This window comes from Perca fluviatilis, chromosome 19 (assembly GCF_010015445.1).
Source record: "Perca fluviatilis chromosome 19, GENO_Pfluv_1.0, whole genome shotgun sequence".
NCBI lineage: Eukaryota > Metazoa > Chordata > Actinopteri > Perciformes > Percidae > Perca > Perca fluviatilis.
This window is the reverse complement of record NC_053130.1, coordinates 36,172,512-36,190,412: the sequence shown is the minus strand read 5'-3', so window position 1 is coordinate 36,190,412 and position 17,901 is coordinate 36,172,512. Positions and strand designations below refer to the sequence as shown.

At 44.6% G+C, this 17,901-nt stretch overlaps 1 protein-coding gene across 1 annotated transcript in view; it reads right to left on the bottom strand.

Annotated features, from left to right (window-relative positions):
* birc6 (baculoviral IAP repeat containing 6) overlaps nt 1–17,901 on the bottom strand; it is a 164,152-nt gene that overhangs the window by 105,739 nt on the left and 40,512 nt on the right. Inside the window, 17 exon segments of the mRNA XM_039784797.1 lie at nt 3,204–3,337; nt 3,848–4,051; nt 4,957–5,140; nt 5,226–5,441; nt 6,508–6,639; nt 6,890–7,017; nt 7,976–8,113; nt 8,326–8,462; nt 9,241–9,460; nt 10,045–10,397; nt 11,086–11,294; nt 11,396–11,610; nt 14,510–14,609; nt 15,490–15,798; nt 16,606–16,793; nt 16,880–17,026; nt 17,599–17,732. Of these exon segments, the coding sequence (XP_039640731.1) occupies nt 3,204–3,337; nt 3,848–4,051; nt 4,957–5,140; nt 5,226–5,441; nt 6,508–6,639; nt 6,890–7,017; nt 7,976–8,113; nt 8,326–8,462; nt 9,241–9,460; nt 10,045–10,397; nt 11,086–11,294; nt 11,396–11,610; nt 14,510–14,609; nt 15,490–15,798; nt 16,606–16,793; nt 16,880–17,026; nt 17,599–17,732 (3,148 nt within the window).

The following is a 17,901-nucleotide window of genomic DNA, read 5'->3' as shown; positions in this document are numbered from 1 at the left end:
CGCCAGTTAACTGTCCCTGAACACCTAAACATCTCACTATCGCTAGCTGTCTCGTCCTCGAACACACTGTAAAAACATCTCACTATCCGCTAGCAGTCTGTCCCCGAACACACCGTAAAAAAACTCACTATCCGCTATTGTGTTCCCCGAACACACTGTAAAACATCTCCTCACTATCAGCTACCTGTCCCCTGAACACCGAACATCTCACTATCAGCTAGCGTCTGTCCCTGAACACACTGTAAAACATCTTCACTCTATCAAACCACTAAAAAAAAAAAAAAAAAACATCTCCTCACTATCGCGCTGTTTAACACTAACACATCAAACACTATCGCTGCTAGCTGTCTCTGAACACACTGTAAAAACACCACCACCGCTACTACCCTGTCGAAACACTTAAAAAACATCTCTCACTATCCACTCTGTCACGTAAACCCACATCACTACCAGCATCTTCCTCAACAACACCTGTCATTCACTAACTGCTTCCCAAAGAACACTGTTAAAAACATTCCTTACTATCCGCTGCTGTCTGTCCCCTGAACACACTGTAAAAAACATCTCCTCACTATCTGCTAGCTGCCTGTCCCCTGGACACACTGTCAAAACATCTCCTCACTATCTGCTAGCTGTCTGTCCCCTGAACACACTGTAAAAACATCTCCTCACTATCCGCTAGCTGCCTGTCCCCTGAACACACTGTAAAAAACATCTCCTCACTATCTGCTAGCTGCCTGTCCCCTGAACACACTGTAAAAAACGTGGTCTCTGTAGACAGCCCATGCTCCACAAACACTAACAAAAACAAACTGCGCCAACCTGCCCCACGAACCATAACTAACAGGTTTCTAGCCAATAACAGACAAGAAGGAGCTGGTTGAGTCACATTGTGGAAGTAGCCTACGTGCTAACGCTGCTGCAGTGATGACTCAACCAGCTCCTTCTTGTCGGTTATTGACTGGAACTCTGTTTGTTATGGTTCGTGGTGCAGGTTGGCACAGTTTGGTTTTGTTGCTGTTTGTGGAGCCTGGGCTGTCTTCAGAGACCACGTCAGAGACCACGTTTTTTTACAGTGTGTTCAGGGGACAGGCAGCTAGCAGATAGTGAGGAGATGTTTTTTTACAGTGTGTTCAGGGGACAGACAGCTAGCGGATAGTGAGAATATGTTTTTTACAGTGTGTTCAGGGGACAGACAGCTAGCAGATAGAATTGAGATGTGTTCGAAGACAGGGCTACGATAGTGAAATGAGGTTTTTACAGTGTGTTCGACAGAAGCTAACAGATAGTGAGGAGATGTTTTTACAGTGTGTTCAGGGGACAGACAGCTAGCAGATAGTGAGGAGATGTTTTTGTAGTGTGTTCAGGGGACAGGCAGCTAGCAGATAGTGAGGAGATGTTTTTTTTTTACAGTGTGTTCAGGGGACAGACAGCTAGCAGATAGAGGAGATGTTTTTTACAGTGTGTTCAGGGGACAGGCAGCTAGCAGATAGAGGAGATGTTTTTAAGTGTGTTCGAGGGACAGACAGCTAGAGATAGTGAGGAGAAATTTTTTACAGTGTGTTCAGGGGACAGACAGCTAGCAGATAGTGAGGAGATGTTTTTACAGTGTGTTCAGGGGACAGGCAGCTAGTAGATAGTGAGGAGATGTTTTTTACAGGTGTGTTCAGGGACAGACAGCTAGCAGATAGTGAGGAGATGTTTTTACAGTGTGTTCAGGGGACAGGCAGCTAGCAGAATAGTGAGGAGATGTTTTTACAGTGTGTTCAGGGGACAGACAGCTAGCAGATAGTGAGGAGATGTTTTTTTACAGTGTGTTCAGGGACAGGGAGCTAGTAGATAGTGAGGAGATGGTTTTTACAGTGTGTTCAGGGGACAGACAGCTAGTAGATAGTGAGGAGATGTTTTTTACAGTGTGTTCAGGGGACAGGCAGCTAGTAGATAGTGAGGAGATGTTTTTTACAGTGTGTTCAGGGGACAGACAGCTAGTAGATAGTGAGGAGATGTTTTTTACAGTGTGTTCAGGGGACAGGCAGCTAGCTGATAGTGAGGAGATGTTTTTTTTTTACAGTGTGTTCAGGGGACAGGCAGCTAGCTGATAGTGAGGAGATGTTTTTTTTTACAGTGTGTTCAGGGGACAGACAGCTAGCTGATAGAGGAGATGTTTTTTACAGTGTGTTCAGGGGACAGGCAGCTAGCTGATAGTGAGGAGATGTTTTTTTTTACAGTGTGTTCAGGGGACAGACAGCTAGCTGATAGAGGAGATGTTTTTTACAGTGTGTTCAGGGGACAGACAGCTAGCTGATAGAGGAGATGTTTTTTACAGTGTGTTCAGGGGACAGACAGCTAGTAGATAGTGAGATGTTTTTTACAGTGTGTTCAGGGGACAGACAGCTAGCAGATAGAGGAGATGTTTGCTCTATGTGATAAAAAATGTTGTAGCCTAAAAAACGTGTCACATCACTTAGAGCACCTTTAACAAATGAATGAAACAATTCAGGCTGATGTACAACATAATATTGGGGTTATTATTGGAAACTGATGATTGAGAATAAAGTAGGAGTATTTGAAGGAAGAAATGTAATGATATGAGGGGTGCAATTGTGCAAGAAAAAGTTATTAATATTTAATAACGCTACAAAAAAGTAATATTTCCAGAATGACACTATGGCACCTTTTAGAGATAATGTAATACATTTCATATTATAATAACTATTCTAATGATACAACTTTTGTGAAATTCTTACTTTATCTCATATTATTAAGATTCAAGTTAATGTTCAACTACTACAACTTTGAAATCACTAGTAGTAGTAGTAGTAGTAGTAGAAAGCTGGAGATGAAATTATTTTTGTATGTGTCATGTGATTCCATGTGGGATCTGCCACTTAGTGGCATCACCTGAAATAAAATATCATTTATTCATTCACTATTAAATATGACTTCTTTTAAAATTATGATTTTATCCAATATTTAAATTTTTTTGATCAAATGATTTCTTGAAACGTTACAACTTTTACTATCTTGCAATATTTTGATTCATTTTTGTTTATCCTTTTCTATTATATTATATACAGTATATTCCCCCGTTTATTAACTAACTTAACAGTTAACTGTCATCAACAATACACAGGCCAGGGGCAAGTAATGGCCCAGTAAAAAGAGAGAATAAAATAGAAGAATATGATGTCATATCAACATACCTTAAACACTTTGGCAGCGAGTGGATCTTTTTCCAAATCAATATCTAAAGGATCAATATCAACATCCATCAGGTCTTGTAGCAAGTCAAAGTCTATGTCTTTATCTTTTTCCAAAGATGACAGAGGTGGAGCACCTTCGGATAATGAAAACAGCCTTAATATTGCCAAGCAAGCACATTAGGAAAACACACAAGTAAGAGGCACTCTTTTTTTAGCACGTTACTGGGCAATTTTAATGCCAATCAACACATCCGCTCCTCTACTGAGGGAGAGTCCACACACAAGACACAGTAAGGACCAATCAGTGCTTCTCTATGAGAACACAGTTAGTAAGTAAAACCACTTATGGTGTCCAAACTGGAAAAAAGAAGAATTCTCCAATGGAATGTCAAATATAAACAAATAATACAAAAATCATAATAACACTACTACTTTGAATGACAATTTTCCCAAAATGGCAATGTATCCTTCCAAAAGGCACACATAATAATAATAATAATAATAATAATAATAATAATAATAATAATAATAATACACAATAAACTATACTGTGGAGAAAAACAGAGGAGAACATTTTACCACACAAATACTTGACATATTGATGATAAAAAGTGTGGAGAAGAAGGACGGGGCTACCCACGCACTTTGGAATACTGAGGAGGTCCCTGTAGTGCCTGCGATGATGTCAGGCACCAGGGCCTCATCGATGCTCTCTACCAGGGGGATGGAGGCCGGCTGGGGGAGCGAGTCGTCTGAATCAGCTCCTGCTGAGGAGGACGAGGCCCCGGCCTCCTCACCCCCTGCCACCTCATCCATAATGTCCAGAGAGCCCGGAGACAGCAGTTCACCTGGGAACACAACAACGTGTACATTTCATCACACACTGTTTACAGAAATGCACCAATTTAAGAGATAACAGGTTTATTTCAACCAAACCAGAGTGGTGATTGTTGGAACAGAGGAAAGATGAACCAAGACGGCTTTTGGTAGTTTTATTTAGTTTCTGTCCACTTTGAATGAAGTGTGTTTTACGATGATAAAAGTCCTGATTATTTACATGGAGTCTGGTGGAGTCTGGTGATGGCAATTTCGGGGCTGTTTCATGTTAAACTAAAAGGATCTTACTCTTTAACTAAAATGTCTATCTCTGTAGGGATCCATCCCATAATGTTGTCAGACACTTAGAATAATAATCTGAGTCTGTCAGCTGCAACAACAGAACTTTTAGTGGACATAAATTCAAGGTGCGCAATTGCCATATTAATAAACATTGTAGCTTGTTGAAAGGCAGCGTGTCGCTTAATACTGGAACAATGTCAAAGATCGTTGTTTCCATCAGTTGTCAGTTGCTGAGATATAAAAAAATTAAAATAAAATAAAATATAAACCTCACTGTGGCGCTAGAGGAAAAGTTAGGGGATCACCAAAATCATTAGAATTCATATTCTCTCATATTCAACTCTAAAAGTCTCTTGTTTTAATCTACTTTTAGGATGTGCAAGAGAGTAAGATCCATGTCACAGCTATCTTTCCCAGACATCAGCAGCACAGAATCCTCAGCATACGGCAAGATACAAATAAAAAATATATGCTGCTCTACAGCCAGACTGAAACTCAAACAATTTGTGTCAGACTAAACATTTTTCAAACTGATCAAACACAAGTTGCTAAAAAACCTCAGACACAAGCACAACAACTGTTAATCAAGTCACAGACATCAACCGACACCAAACTGCAAGCAAACTGAATTCACCTGCTAGGATGTCCTGTAGCATACATGTGAGGGAATACTGTGCCCAGGCGCCCCCCCAGGAGATGTCCCCCCGGTTAAAGTCTGTCCCCACAAGCAGTAGCAGCAGACGCTCCAGCTGCTGCTCAGACACCACCTCACACAGGTGGATTGTGGGTCTTGTGGCGTTGGCTATCCTAGCAAGGACCTGAGGGGGCAACAACATGACTTATGTATGGGTATAGACAGACTACCAAATGTAAAGAATCCATACCCACGTGTCAGATGAATACCTTGCAGACAAAAAGCAGCAGGTCAGCATGGCAGGTGAAGTCCATGGAGAGGAGGAAGAGGGCCAGCTTCTGCACCACAGAGATGCAGCGTTCATGGGACAGAGTGAAGGGCAGAGGTTCTACTTCCGGGGCTTCTTTGGCTGTGGTAGACTCCGTGTCCAACGTGGAGCGGGGCCATTCGGCAGTCCGCCGCAGACGAATCAGGTCTTTAAAGTGCTGGAGGAGAGAGACATTCATATACTGTATGAGATACACAAATTTGTTATCCAAACCCAAGGTTAATGAGAGTGAACCATAACAGCATTTTTGAGGAAATCAGCTGAAAGATGCTAAAAAAGCTCTATAGAGTTGGGGGGAACTGCAGAGGTGACTGATAATTCTCTGGAGGTTCTTCAATGTGAGTGTTACCTATCATTATACAAAGGGATGTGATCCATTGTTAATATATACAAAACTATTTGTGAAGTGAAGCTTTGATATTCCCCTGATACTGTGATGTGTCTCAGCACTCGTTGTTTACCCTTATGGAAACTGTATCAATAGGAGTTGCCTAATTTCACATCTCTACAGCCTGATAGGTATAATCCCATCGTAATAGACCAACTAAATGATGGCACAAACTACAAAACAACAATCTTTAACAATCCAATGTACATCATTGTCTTGATACTTTTTAAATTGTGTTAGCATGCAACTCACAAAACACAAAGACAATATATTACAAAACACTAGTACAGTGCCCGTTGAAAATGTGCCTGTTTGGAACGGGTTGTTGCTTGGTCTGTGGTATTTCTGCTTGTAGAATTCATCAAAAACCAAATTGTACCCCAAAATGACTTACAGAAGGACCCCAAACCACTTCATATGCAGCTCCCCTGTATAGCCTACTACTGACTTACAGTGTAGGCTACGTCTACATCAGAGGAAGACATTGCACTACTGTATTTACCTGACAGAGAATGGGGCGGATTCAGAATGTAATCACAAAATATCACAATGAAAATGTGGAGTAATCAAACATTCGTATCATGGACTCATGGCAGTCCACTCTGTCTGCCTCTGTTTAGAAGTGGTGAATGTAGTCTACAGCAACATAATACAATATAGTGTCTGGCTTTTGTTTGATATTTAGTGTTGGCAAACGGCTTTTTATTTTACACACACACACGCACACGCACACACACCTTTATTAGATAGATATGCTAGGCCTTCTTTAAGAAGTCATTGTGAGTGACCGTGTGATGTATGTATGCATGTACAGCAGCGTAGCATCAAGTGTTACCTTGGATGTGGCTTGTTTGAGCTTGGCCTGTTCCACCAGCAGTTTGTAGGAGGAGCCTTTGTTGCTCTGGATCTTCTCCTTCTCAATCTGCTCCACCAAAGCTTTCTGTTTTGCTTTCAATAGATTTAACTGCTACAATAAAAAGTGCATGATAAATATAAGCACTGCAAAGGCATTTGTCCAGACAACTCATTTCATGGTGCAGCTTTATGTGAAGGGCAAATGAGTCAAACAGACACGAGAAAAACATTTTCCTGGGCTTTCCAATAAAGGACTTGTACCGGACCTGTATGCACATTTACACGTGTTACGTTGTATCACACTATTTGAAGAACACATTTGTGAGTGTGGGTCTGAAGATGTCTGAATGAGACACATTTACCTGCTTGTGGTGGACCAGCTGCTTGCGGATCTTGCGCGAGTAAAGGCGGTCCAGGCTGCTGCTGCCTTTAGCGGACCGGCTGGAGTTCTGAGACTGAAGGCTGTTATTGATGAAGCTCCACTGAATACCTGAAGGACAGAGCAACAACAACACTCAGCACTGCACTGCTGTGGGGCAGAGTTAGGTAGTTGGAGGTAGTTGAAGAAGTGTCAACTACATGCAGAGGTGGCGTTTTAGGAGTGCTTTGAACAAAGAAATAGACAGGGAAACTAGTTACTTTACAGTGTAGTAATAAATATGCATAGCCTCCTTGTCTGTATAAGTAGCAAAATTATGTTCTAGTTATTCCGTTTTGTTTCCCTGTCTTTTAACACTAACAGATTTCATGTTAAAGTCCCTGTTGATTGGATCCCTCAGGTCGCTGTAGGAGAAAGAGTCCCCTGGGAAAGAAGTGACAGAGAGGGAGTAGAGGAGTGATAATAAAGTGTTTGGCTGGTGTTTAACTGGATGCACCGTGTGCGTTGCTGATTTTCTAATAAAACCAAGCTAGGCGAAGCTAACAGTCGGTTACAGCACTGATCAGGAGCAGCGCTCTTAAATCCCGGGACCCACTGTCTATTTTTGGACGGCCCGCTCCCAGCAGCAGCCCCTCGTTTAAGGCCTTTTTATAGTTGTGCGTCGAATTGACGGCATAGGGTCCGGCGTAGACTCTCTCTCTCCGAACCACACACTCTCTCCCCCCCACACACACACACACACGGCTCGACGCACAAGGCCACTCATGTAGGCTACGGCGAGAGCTCTGCGTGGAGCCTCCGCACAACTGTAAAACAGCCTTAAAACCACCAGCTCCCGCGAGATTTATGTTGGGTCCCGCGGGATCCCACTGCAGTCCTCTACTTTAACGGCTCATAATGTGTGTAGTTAATTTGTAAATTGTACCATTTTCAACTGAATGAGATCTGGGCAGCATAAGATATTTTTATTTTACTACTTCAAAAAGTAAAGCCTGTGGAATAAAAACTGTAGGTGTCAGACACAAAGTGAATTCATCAGGCGTGAAGGACGATTGTGCAGTTCATATACCTGTAAAACTTCTCTCTCGGTCTTTCCCTCCAAGGTGCTTCTTCCCACCTGAGGCCTCATCTTCTATACTGGCTACATAGTCCAACAGCCTGGAAACCAACATCACTACCCAGCTGATCATGGGGATATCTAGAACACCTGACACACGCACACGCACACACACACACACACACACACACACACACACACACACACACACACACATTAGTAGAAGTGTACACACTCACAAAGACATACACCTCGTTATGTGATATCTGCCCCAGGAAATATCATCAACTTGTTCTACGTGTCACACGTCTGGAAGGCTTTGCTATGCATTAGTTCCCCTGCCACAGTGATGGTTGCTTTACCTTCCGTCCTGCGCTGAGCAGCAGCTTGTGGCTGCTGCAGTGGAGACAGCAGGCTGTCCAGGAGGTTCAGGAGGCCCTCCAACACACCACTGTTACTCAAGGATCTTTGGCCAATGCAGGACAGGAGCATGAACACCCTGGGATCAAACAAGATGGAAAAAAATACTGCAGTTACTAGCGTCCAGCACCACCTGGACATAGACTTGGATAGGCAGTGAACATGAAACACGGCTGTGTTCCATCTATCAAAAGATGTCTGCTGGGTTACACAGTAGACAAATCAAATTGTCCAAAATGCTGACAGAGACTTTTGCAGTTCTTGGATTCTTGAATCTCTAAAGCAAAATGCTTTTACGGGGAAGGAACAATAAGCAAAACATTTCATAAATAATATCAAAACTGGGGCTGGGTGGGTTAAAAAGCCATAAACTGCTAAGTCCCTGGTTCAAATCTGGCCACGACCCGCACCACCTGCGGTCATTGGTGCTCATACAGAAACCTCATACAGGTTGTCAGTTATGGACTGTCACTTCCAGATGCTTCAACTAAGTAGAACATAAACATTAACTTTGATAATATGTTTCAACACAGACTGGGGAGAAAAGTCTACACACCAATTTGTCTGCTCCAGCAGGTGCATTTTAAAAACATATTGTAATTTAAATTAAAAGGCCAGTTTCCCCATTTCAGTGTGAACCTTAGGGACGGAGAGTTAAAGGGTGTCATTTGAGCGCAAACCATACTGGCTAGTTTTATTGTGAGGTATACCAAGAAAGATAGAAGCAGAGCAGATCAAGGCTGGACTTAAAATTAATAAGTACCACTGAGTGAGTCTGCGATCATCATTATTTCAAACAGCACTGGAATAATGTGAATAGAAACTGTGGCGAGTGTATGGAAACTGACAGCGCCTACCTGTCCTGAGGGAAGATGAGCAGTTGTTCAGAGTTGTAGAGCTCCTGCAGTACGTTGGAGAGGAACTGGCCCCACCAACGCTCGCCTCCACACAGCTGAACCAACAGGAGGCCGGCGTGAAGCCGGATCTTAGGCGTCCCGCTGATGCAGAGGTGTTTGAAGAGCTCCTCACAGGCCTGGGCATGGAAGGTACTCTGGAGCACCGAGGGCACAGAGTGGCCTGAACATACACAGACACATCAATGAAGTGTGAACCAACAACGTGAGCAGAACGCGGTCCATCTTCCATGGGTTAAATTAAGGGTAGGGATCGGCCAATACTGGTTTATTCAAGGCCGATACTTATTATTAGTAGTTAATGAAACTGATAACCGATATATGAAACAGATATGCATTTACAGTGAAAATGATAATCTTTAAGTCAAAATTAAGATTTTTTTAATGTTACAAACTCCCACACAAAACTGTGTTTAAATGCTTTAAGCAATTATTTAATAAATGAGAAACTTTCAACATAATACCCAGTAACAGAGAGTCAGTTAGTGTTGGGGGGGGACCGAAGCAGAGGGACAGACACAGAGCTGTAGCCGAGCCAAAGTACAACACGTTTAACTTCATTAACTTCATCTGTTATCAGGCAAATTAAACGCTGATACAGATCATCTTCAAACTGACAAAAAACGGACCGATAATAGGTCCATCCCTAATTCAGGGGGAACAATCCAAGCATTTGTAACCCTGTCATCTCCCAAATCAAACACTTGATGGACCAGCAGAACCAGCTGTGTCTTCTTCCCTGCTCACCGTTGTTGGAGTGCAGCAGGCTGAGCAGTGTGTCCAAAAGGTAGCGGATGATGGTCCTCAGCTGCTCTGTGGAGGAGTTGTGGACCAGCTCCTGGGCCTCCAGAGCCCCGCCTGTGGGGAGCAACCTGCGGCTGGCCCCCAGTGACACACGCAGCCGCTGGACAGCGTGGTGAGCCAGGTTGAGTTGCAGCTGCAGCTGGATGCAGTCCTGGTACGCAGAGAAAACGCGCTGGTCCTCTTCCACCACCTTGTCTGGCTTTCGTAAGAAGTACTGGGCATTGTTAGCGCTGTTGAGAGGCGGCAGGTCAATGTTCTGCAGAAGGGTCTCCAGCCGATGGCAAGCCAGATTGTATCTGGTAAACAAGAACAGGAGAGCATCAAGTGTGAATCAATCAGTGCTGAAAATAGTCCAACAAATTCAATTTGATTTTATTCATAGTGTCAAATCATAACAGAATTTATCTCAGGACACTTTACAGATAGGGTTAGGTATAGACCACACTCAATCACACAATCATTTACAGAGACACAACAATTCCCCCCAATGCACTATATCATCCTGTTTGGGTAACATTTGCTAAAAATTAAATAGTGTTCTAGGATATTACTAATTCAACTTCATGTTGAGCTGTTTTTAAAGATTAAGTTAGTGAGTTTTCAGTAGGAGCCAATGGGCTTGGGGCTAAAAGCCATAAATTGTAGTATAAGTCAGAAAAACTACCACATTCTTGGTTTTGGTCTTTACATGGGATTTGATGATAAAGAAAATAATGCCTTTAAAGAGCTTTCACAAATATACACATAGATTGCTTTAATATATGCATGGTTTATGACATAATACTCATGGTGCTAGAGGTTGTAACATGCAGCTTTTTAATTTCAAGACAATCTCAAACACCCATAATATAAAACCAAGAAAAATGTCTCAGATTATGACATTTCATGCTTGAGGAAATTACAAATCTAATAAACAGATTTTGGGTCAATTAAAGGCAAAGTCAGTCAAACCCAACAGGAATATTAAAATACTTTCAGTCTTACCTGCACTGGATGTCTTCCTGCAGTGCCACCATCATGGACAAGTGCTGATCCACGTCGGGCTGGCTGGCTGCTTCGCTCTCTCCCCGCAGAGGATCGTGCATCAACTTAAGCTCACTCTCCCACGGCAGGATGTAAGTGTGGCCATAGTAGAAGCCCAGTGGGATCTTTGCCCGAGCATTGGTACTGCCATAGCGCCCAATCACAGTGATCTAAGGAAGAAAAAAAAGGAGAATGGTAAACTAACAAAAGCCACAAAAACTCAAAACATCAGGTCAACCATCCTGCAACTTTCCAAAGCAAAAATACAGACCTTCATGAACCTGCAGACAGGTGGTGGCAGCAGGTCGTGCAGAATGAGAGAGTGGGTGCTAATGTCGGTGGCCACCACCAGCCTGCGGCCGTCCACCTCTTCCCCCAGGGTCCAGATGTCTATGGACAGAGAGGCCAGGTCGCCACAGGTCGGGATCAGAGCATCCGTCAGCAGGACGGGACGGCCAAAGTCCAGGGTCACAAAGCGACGAGCTCCTAGGAAGAAAGGTAGGGGAAAGCGGAAGTTCACAAGGAAGTTTCATACCAAATATTTCCTCCATCCATCTTCGTCCGCTTATCCGGTGTCGGGTCGCGGGGGGAGCAGCTCCAGCAGGGGACCCCAAACTTCCCTTTCCCGAGCAACATTAACCAGCTCCGACTGGGGGATCCCGAGGCGTTCCCAGGCCAGGTTGGAGATATAATCCCTCCACCTAGTCCTGGGTCTTCCCCGAGGCCTCCTCCCAGCTGGACGTGCCTGGAACACCTCCCTAGGGAGGCGCCCAGGGGGCATCCTTACCAGATGCCCGAACCACCTCAACTGGCTCCTTTCGGGACGGCGGAGCAGCGGCTCTACTCCGAGCTCCTCACGGATGACTGAGCTTCTCACCCTATCTCTAAGGGAGACGCCAGCCACCCTCCTGAGGAAACCCATTTCGGCCGCTTGTACCCTGGATCTCGTTCTTTTGGTCATGACCCAGCCTTCATGACCATAGGTGAGGGTAGGAACGAAAACTGACCGGTAGATCGAGAGCTTTGCCTTCTGGCTCAGCTCTCTTTTCGTCACAACGGTGCGATAAATTGAATGTAATACCGCACCCGATGCGCCGATTCTCCGACCAATCTCCCGCTCCATTGTCCCCTCACTCGCGAACAAAACACCAAGGTACTTGAACTCCTTCACTTGTGGTAAGGACTCATTCCCTACCTGGAGAAGGCATTCCATCGGTTTCCTGCTGAGAACCATGGCCTCAGATTTAGAGGTGCTGATCCTCATCCCAACCGCTTCACACTCGGCTGCGAACCGATCCAGTGAGTGCTGAAGGTCGCAGGCCGATGATGCCATCACGACCACATCATCTGCAAAGAGCAGCGATGAGATCCCCAGCCCACCGAAATGCAACCCCTCCCCACACCGACTACGCCTTGATATCCTGTCCATAAATATTACAAACAGGATTGGTGACAAAGCGCAGCCCTGGCGGAGGCCAACCCTCACCTGAAACGAGTCCGACTTACTGCCGAGAACCCGGCCACAGCTCTCACTTTGGTCGTACAGAGATTGGATGGCCCTGAGAAGAGACCCCTCACCCCATATTCCCGCAGCACCTCCCATAGTGTATCTCCCGGGGACCCGGTCATAAGCCTTCTCCAGATCCACAAAACACATGTAGACCGGTTGGGCATACTCCCAGGCTCCCTCCAGGATCCTTGCGAGAGTGAAGAGCTGGTCCGTTGTTCCACGACCAGGACGGAATCCGCATTGTTCCTCTTCAACCTGAGGTTCGACTATCGACCGAACCCTCCTTTCCAGCACCTTGGAGTAGACTTTACCAGGGAGGCTGAGAAGTGTGATACCCCTATAATTGGCACACACCCTCTGGTCCCCCTTTTTAAAAAGGGGAACCACCACCCCGGTCTGCCACTCCTTTGGCACTGTCCCAGACTTCCACGCAATGTTGAAGAGGCGTGTCAACCAGGACAGCCCCTCCACACCCAGAGCCTTGAGCATTTCTGGACGGATCTCATCAATCCCAGGGGCTTTGCCACTGTGGAGTTGTTTGACTACATCAGTGACCTCCGCCTGGGAAATTGACAATGATCCCCCATCATCCTCCAGCTCTGCCTCTACCATAGAGGGCGTATTAGTTGGATTCAGGAGTTCCTCAAAGTGCTCCTTCCACCGCCCTATTACCTCCTCAGTTGAGGTCAACAGTGTCCCATCCTTACTGTAAACAGCTTGGATGGTTCCCCGCTTCCCTCTCCTGAGGTGGCGAACAGTTTTCCAGAAGCACCTTGGTGCCGACCGAAAGTCCTTCTCCATGTCTTCTCCAAACTTCTCCCACACCCGCTGCTTTGCCTCTTTCACGGCAGAGGCTGCAGCCCTTCGGGCCCTTCGGTACCCTGCAACTGCCTCCGGAGTCCTCCGGGATAACATATCCCGGAAAGACTCCTTCTTCAGTCGGACGGCTTCCCTGACCACCGGTGTCCACCACGGTGTTCGTGGGTTACCGCCCCTTGAGGCACCTAAGACCCTAAGACCACAGCTCCTCGCCGCAGCTTCAGCAATGGAAACTTTGAACATTGTCCACTCGGGTTCAATGCCCCCAGCCTCCACAGGGATGCACGAACAGCTCCGCCGGAGGTGTGAGTTGAAAGTCTGTCGGACAGGGGCCTCCTCCAGGCGTTCCCAATTTACCCGCACTACCCGTTTGGGCTTACCAGGTCTGTCCAGAGTCTTCCCCCACCCCCTGACCCAACTCACCACCAGATGGTGATCGGTTGACAGCTCCGCCCCTCTCTTCACCCGAGTGTCCAAAACATACGGCCTCAGATCAGATGAAACGATTATAAAATCGATCATTGACCGTTGGCCTAGGGTGCTCTGGTACCAAGTACACTTATGAGCATCCCTATGTTCGAACATGGTGTTTGTTATAGACAATCCATGACTAGCACAGAAGTCCAACAACAAACAACCACTCTGGTTTAGATCAGGGAGGCCGTTCCTCCCAATCACGCCTCTCCATGTGTCTCCATCATTGCCCACGTGCGCGTTGAAGTCCCCCAGCAGAACAATGGAGTCCCCCACTGGAGCCCCATGCAGGACTCCAGTCAAGGTCTCCCAAGAAGGCCGAATACTCGGAACTCTTGTTTGGTGCATATGCACAAACAACAGTCAGATTTTTCCCCCCACAACCTGCAGGCGGAGGCGAATTACACTGGGTCACCTGTAACCACCAACATCCCAACCCACCTGACTGCCTGCCCACCACCACGCCCCACCACCCACTGGCACCCATGGCAATGGATAACCTATATCAAAAATCAAAAAAAAAAAAAAAAAAAAAAAAAAAAAAAAAAATATAATATATGTGAACATTTCTACATGACATACCAGAGTGCATCCGCTCTATGATGATGGACTGGTGTGGAGGAGGCTGCAGGAAGTGAGACGCCTGGGAAATGGCCAAAGCCAGCCCACTGCCCATGGGGCTCTGCAGCAAAAAGAAACCATTATTCCACATTCAAAAAATAAACTTTAAATATTTTCCAATTTTAGTACACTGCCTCTACTTTGTTTGGTAGCCATTTCATCAACTCTTCTTGTTACTCAGGCTGGATATCGTTTCAAAATGTTCACATCTAGTGCTAATGCTGAGGAATCTTTTTTACATGCCTTACTTTCAGAAATATAACTGAAGGTATCGATATCGTGATATGAGACTAGATATTGTTTTAGATTTTGGATATCGTAATATGGCATAGGTATTGTTTTTTTCCTGGTTTTAAAGGCTGCATCACAGTAAATGTCATTTTCTGAACTTACCAGACTATTTTATTATTTGCCTTCACCCACTAACTAATTATTTCCACATTACTGATTATAATCAAAAACACAATTTTGTAAATATTTTGTGAAAGCACCAATTGTCAACCCTACAATATCATTGCAATATCGATATATATATATCGAGGTATTTGGTCAAAAATATTGTGATATTTGATTTTCTCCATATGGCCCAGCTCTAACTTATGTTTTGTATGAAACTAGACTGGGAGATAAGGCAAAAAAAAGCAATGATGTTTTAAATATCATTTGATTGATACATATCACAGTATAAATAAAGTTGACTTTTTTGTTGATTTTAAATATAAATGCTGGTATGAAATTCAGAAGCTGAAAAATGACAGAATTGTTTCATCTGCAAACAACTCATTTCAACCCAATGTGTTTCCTGATATATTGGTCAAAGACAAGCCCAGTTTGCTGCAGGGGGGCTGCTTTAAGTGCCTTGCTGTGTGTTCTAGCAGATGAGGTTGGATACTGAGCCAGCTGGCATTAATTAACAAAGCACATAGCAGCATGGAACTAACCGGCTTGGCTTTCTGTGTGCTCTTGTGTGCTGCCAGGTTGACAGGCCCGGGGTCCATCATGGAGCCGGGGAACAGGTGAGCCAGCTCTGCACTAAAGGCCGCCGACACCGCTTCGTTGGGCGGCGTGAGAGGAGGGGTCATGAACAGGGGCGTAGTTTTAGGTGTTGGGGGGATGACATCAGAGGGGTGAATGAAGAAGCCTGGAGCAGAGGAGGCGTTGGATGACACCGAATTGTGGATGGGCCCCACACCAGAGGCAGTGGCGGCTGCAGAGGTGGTCTGGTGGAGCTTGGCCTCCAGTTTGGCCTTCTGTTCTCAGCACAGACAAAGGAGCTGTTACTAACCACAAGGTATTATAACAGCATCATCACTTGCAGACAAAAATTCTACACCTGAATACTCCTGTAGTCAGCCAGAAGTTTCTGATGAAATGTTTCTCCATTTAATGCAAGTGTATGGGTCCTGTGCATGTGTGTGTGTAATACATATATATTAAAAACATACTTTATTTACTCTTCTGTAATAAGGTCTTCTTCTTCTTTAATCAAAGAATTCCTTCACTCTATTCCCCATTCAAATGTTCAGTAGCTCAATTAGTGGTGGTGAGAGAAACCGAATAAATAAAAAACTACTACTCCAACCACCACCACCTCTATTAAATCACAGAAAAAGGGCTTCCTCATCAATTGAATCAATTATAAGGATTGCTAGACATGCTACAATATTAGTTCTTTCCACAACAGAAATGTACATAAAGTAATGTCACCTGCTCCCTCTGGTACATGAGACTTTATGAACCTGTAACGCTTTATTTTACAAGCGGGGATGTTTTTTGCCAGATCCAGATCAATGAAGTCATTTTTATGCATGGCTTGCTTATTTTCTCTAACATTTATACTGAATCTAAGGAGTGAGATATGTAATGTAGCATGGATAAGAAAAACATTAAGCAATACAAATATGGGACTCCGTAGTGATAAAAATGCTTGAGTTTAAGTCTGTAGTCAGAATAGACCTCAAAGCTGCAATATAATTTCATCCAGATGCATATTATATATATATATATATATATATATATATATATATATATATACTGTGTGTGTGGGTCTCTCTGACCTGCTGCTGCAGCTTCAGCAGCTGCTGCTGTTTCTCCTGCAGGACCTGCAGCTGCTGCTCTGCAGACACCATGGCGTGGGACAGCGACTGCAGGGCTACCTGGGCTGCAGAGCTCAGAGCTGTAGAAGCTTCACCAACCGTTCCTGTCGACAGGCCGCCCACCGCAGGCGTCACGCCAAATGTACTCACTGGAATTAAAGAGTAGAAGTTCAGGCAATGACCGGTTCATGAGCCAAAGACAAGTGAATTAAAATGAAAGAAAAGTCATGTTTACCGGTGAACATGCTGGCGTCATCTCGTTCCACTCGTGTGCCATCACTAGTGGAGATACAAGTAAAGTGCAAAGGCTCTACCTCCAGGAGTCCTGTCAATGCTGTGAAGCTGCCTTCTGCTGCTGCACAGCTGCTTACTTTTCCATTCCCTGCAGGACACACAACACAAACCATCACATTCAGGTTATACACTGCTTACAACTCAGAACAGCATCATAACGAACCAAATATATGGGTTTTCATGAAAATGATCTGTTTGCAGGAGTTTCTCAGAGAAACCTCCGAGGTTTTGTGTTGACTGAACTGAACGACATACAGCATAAATGACTGGACTATTACTTCATTGAGTGGCAGCGTGAAAATATTTGTTCTAAATTGAAATAAATAGCACCTTTTACACTGCTAAGAGTACACCAGTTTTGTGGGAGCTCAAGTTAGATAAGCTACCTGGCTGTGTATTGGGTGTGGGGGCTGCGTATGTGTGTGTCCTTTCTGCCAGTGGTGGAATGTAACTAAGTACATTTACTTCACTACTGTACTTCAGTACAAATGCTGAGGTACTTGTACTTTACTTGAGTCTTTTCCTTTCAGTAAATGGCCAAAATATATTGGACAAGTTCAAACAATTTTAAAGTAATCTTCTTTGATATTTACAATATCTTTATATATAACTTTATAATAGCATGGCTTAACATGATGTGAATCAGCGCATAGCTAATACCTGACAGAATGTCAGAGAGGTCGATCTCATCTGACTGGACTCCGATGCTGCTGTTGAAGGCATTCTTACAGGAGGAACCACTGACCTCCAGGTCAAAGAGCACCGGGTCAAACGGAGAGCTGTACAGGCCGTACCTTGAAGGAAGTAGACGGGGGGGGGGGGGAAGAGAAGATGATTGTGTTAGGGTAGAATGATCAAGGAAGTAAGGACACTGCTAATGAGACCATACCGAATTCATTTGATCCCTGGCCCCTGCAGTCAACATGTCGAATTGTCTTGGGGCAAGATACTGAACCCCAAACT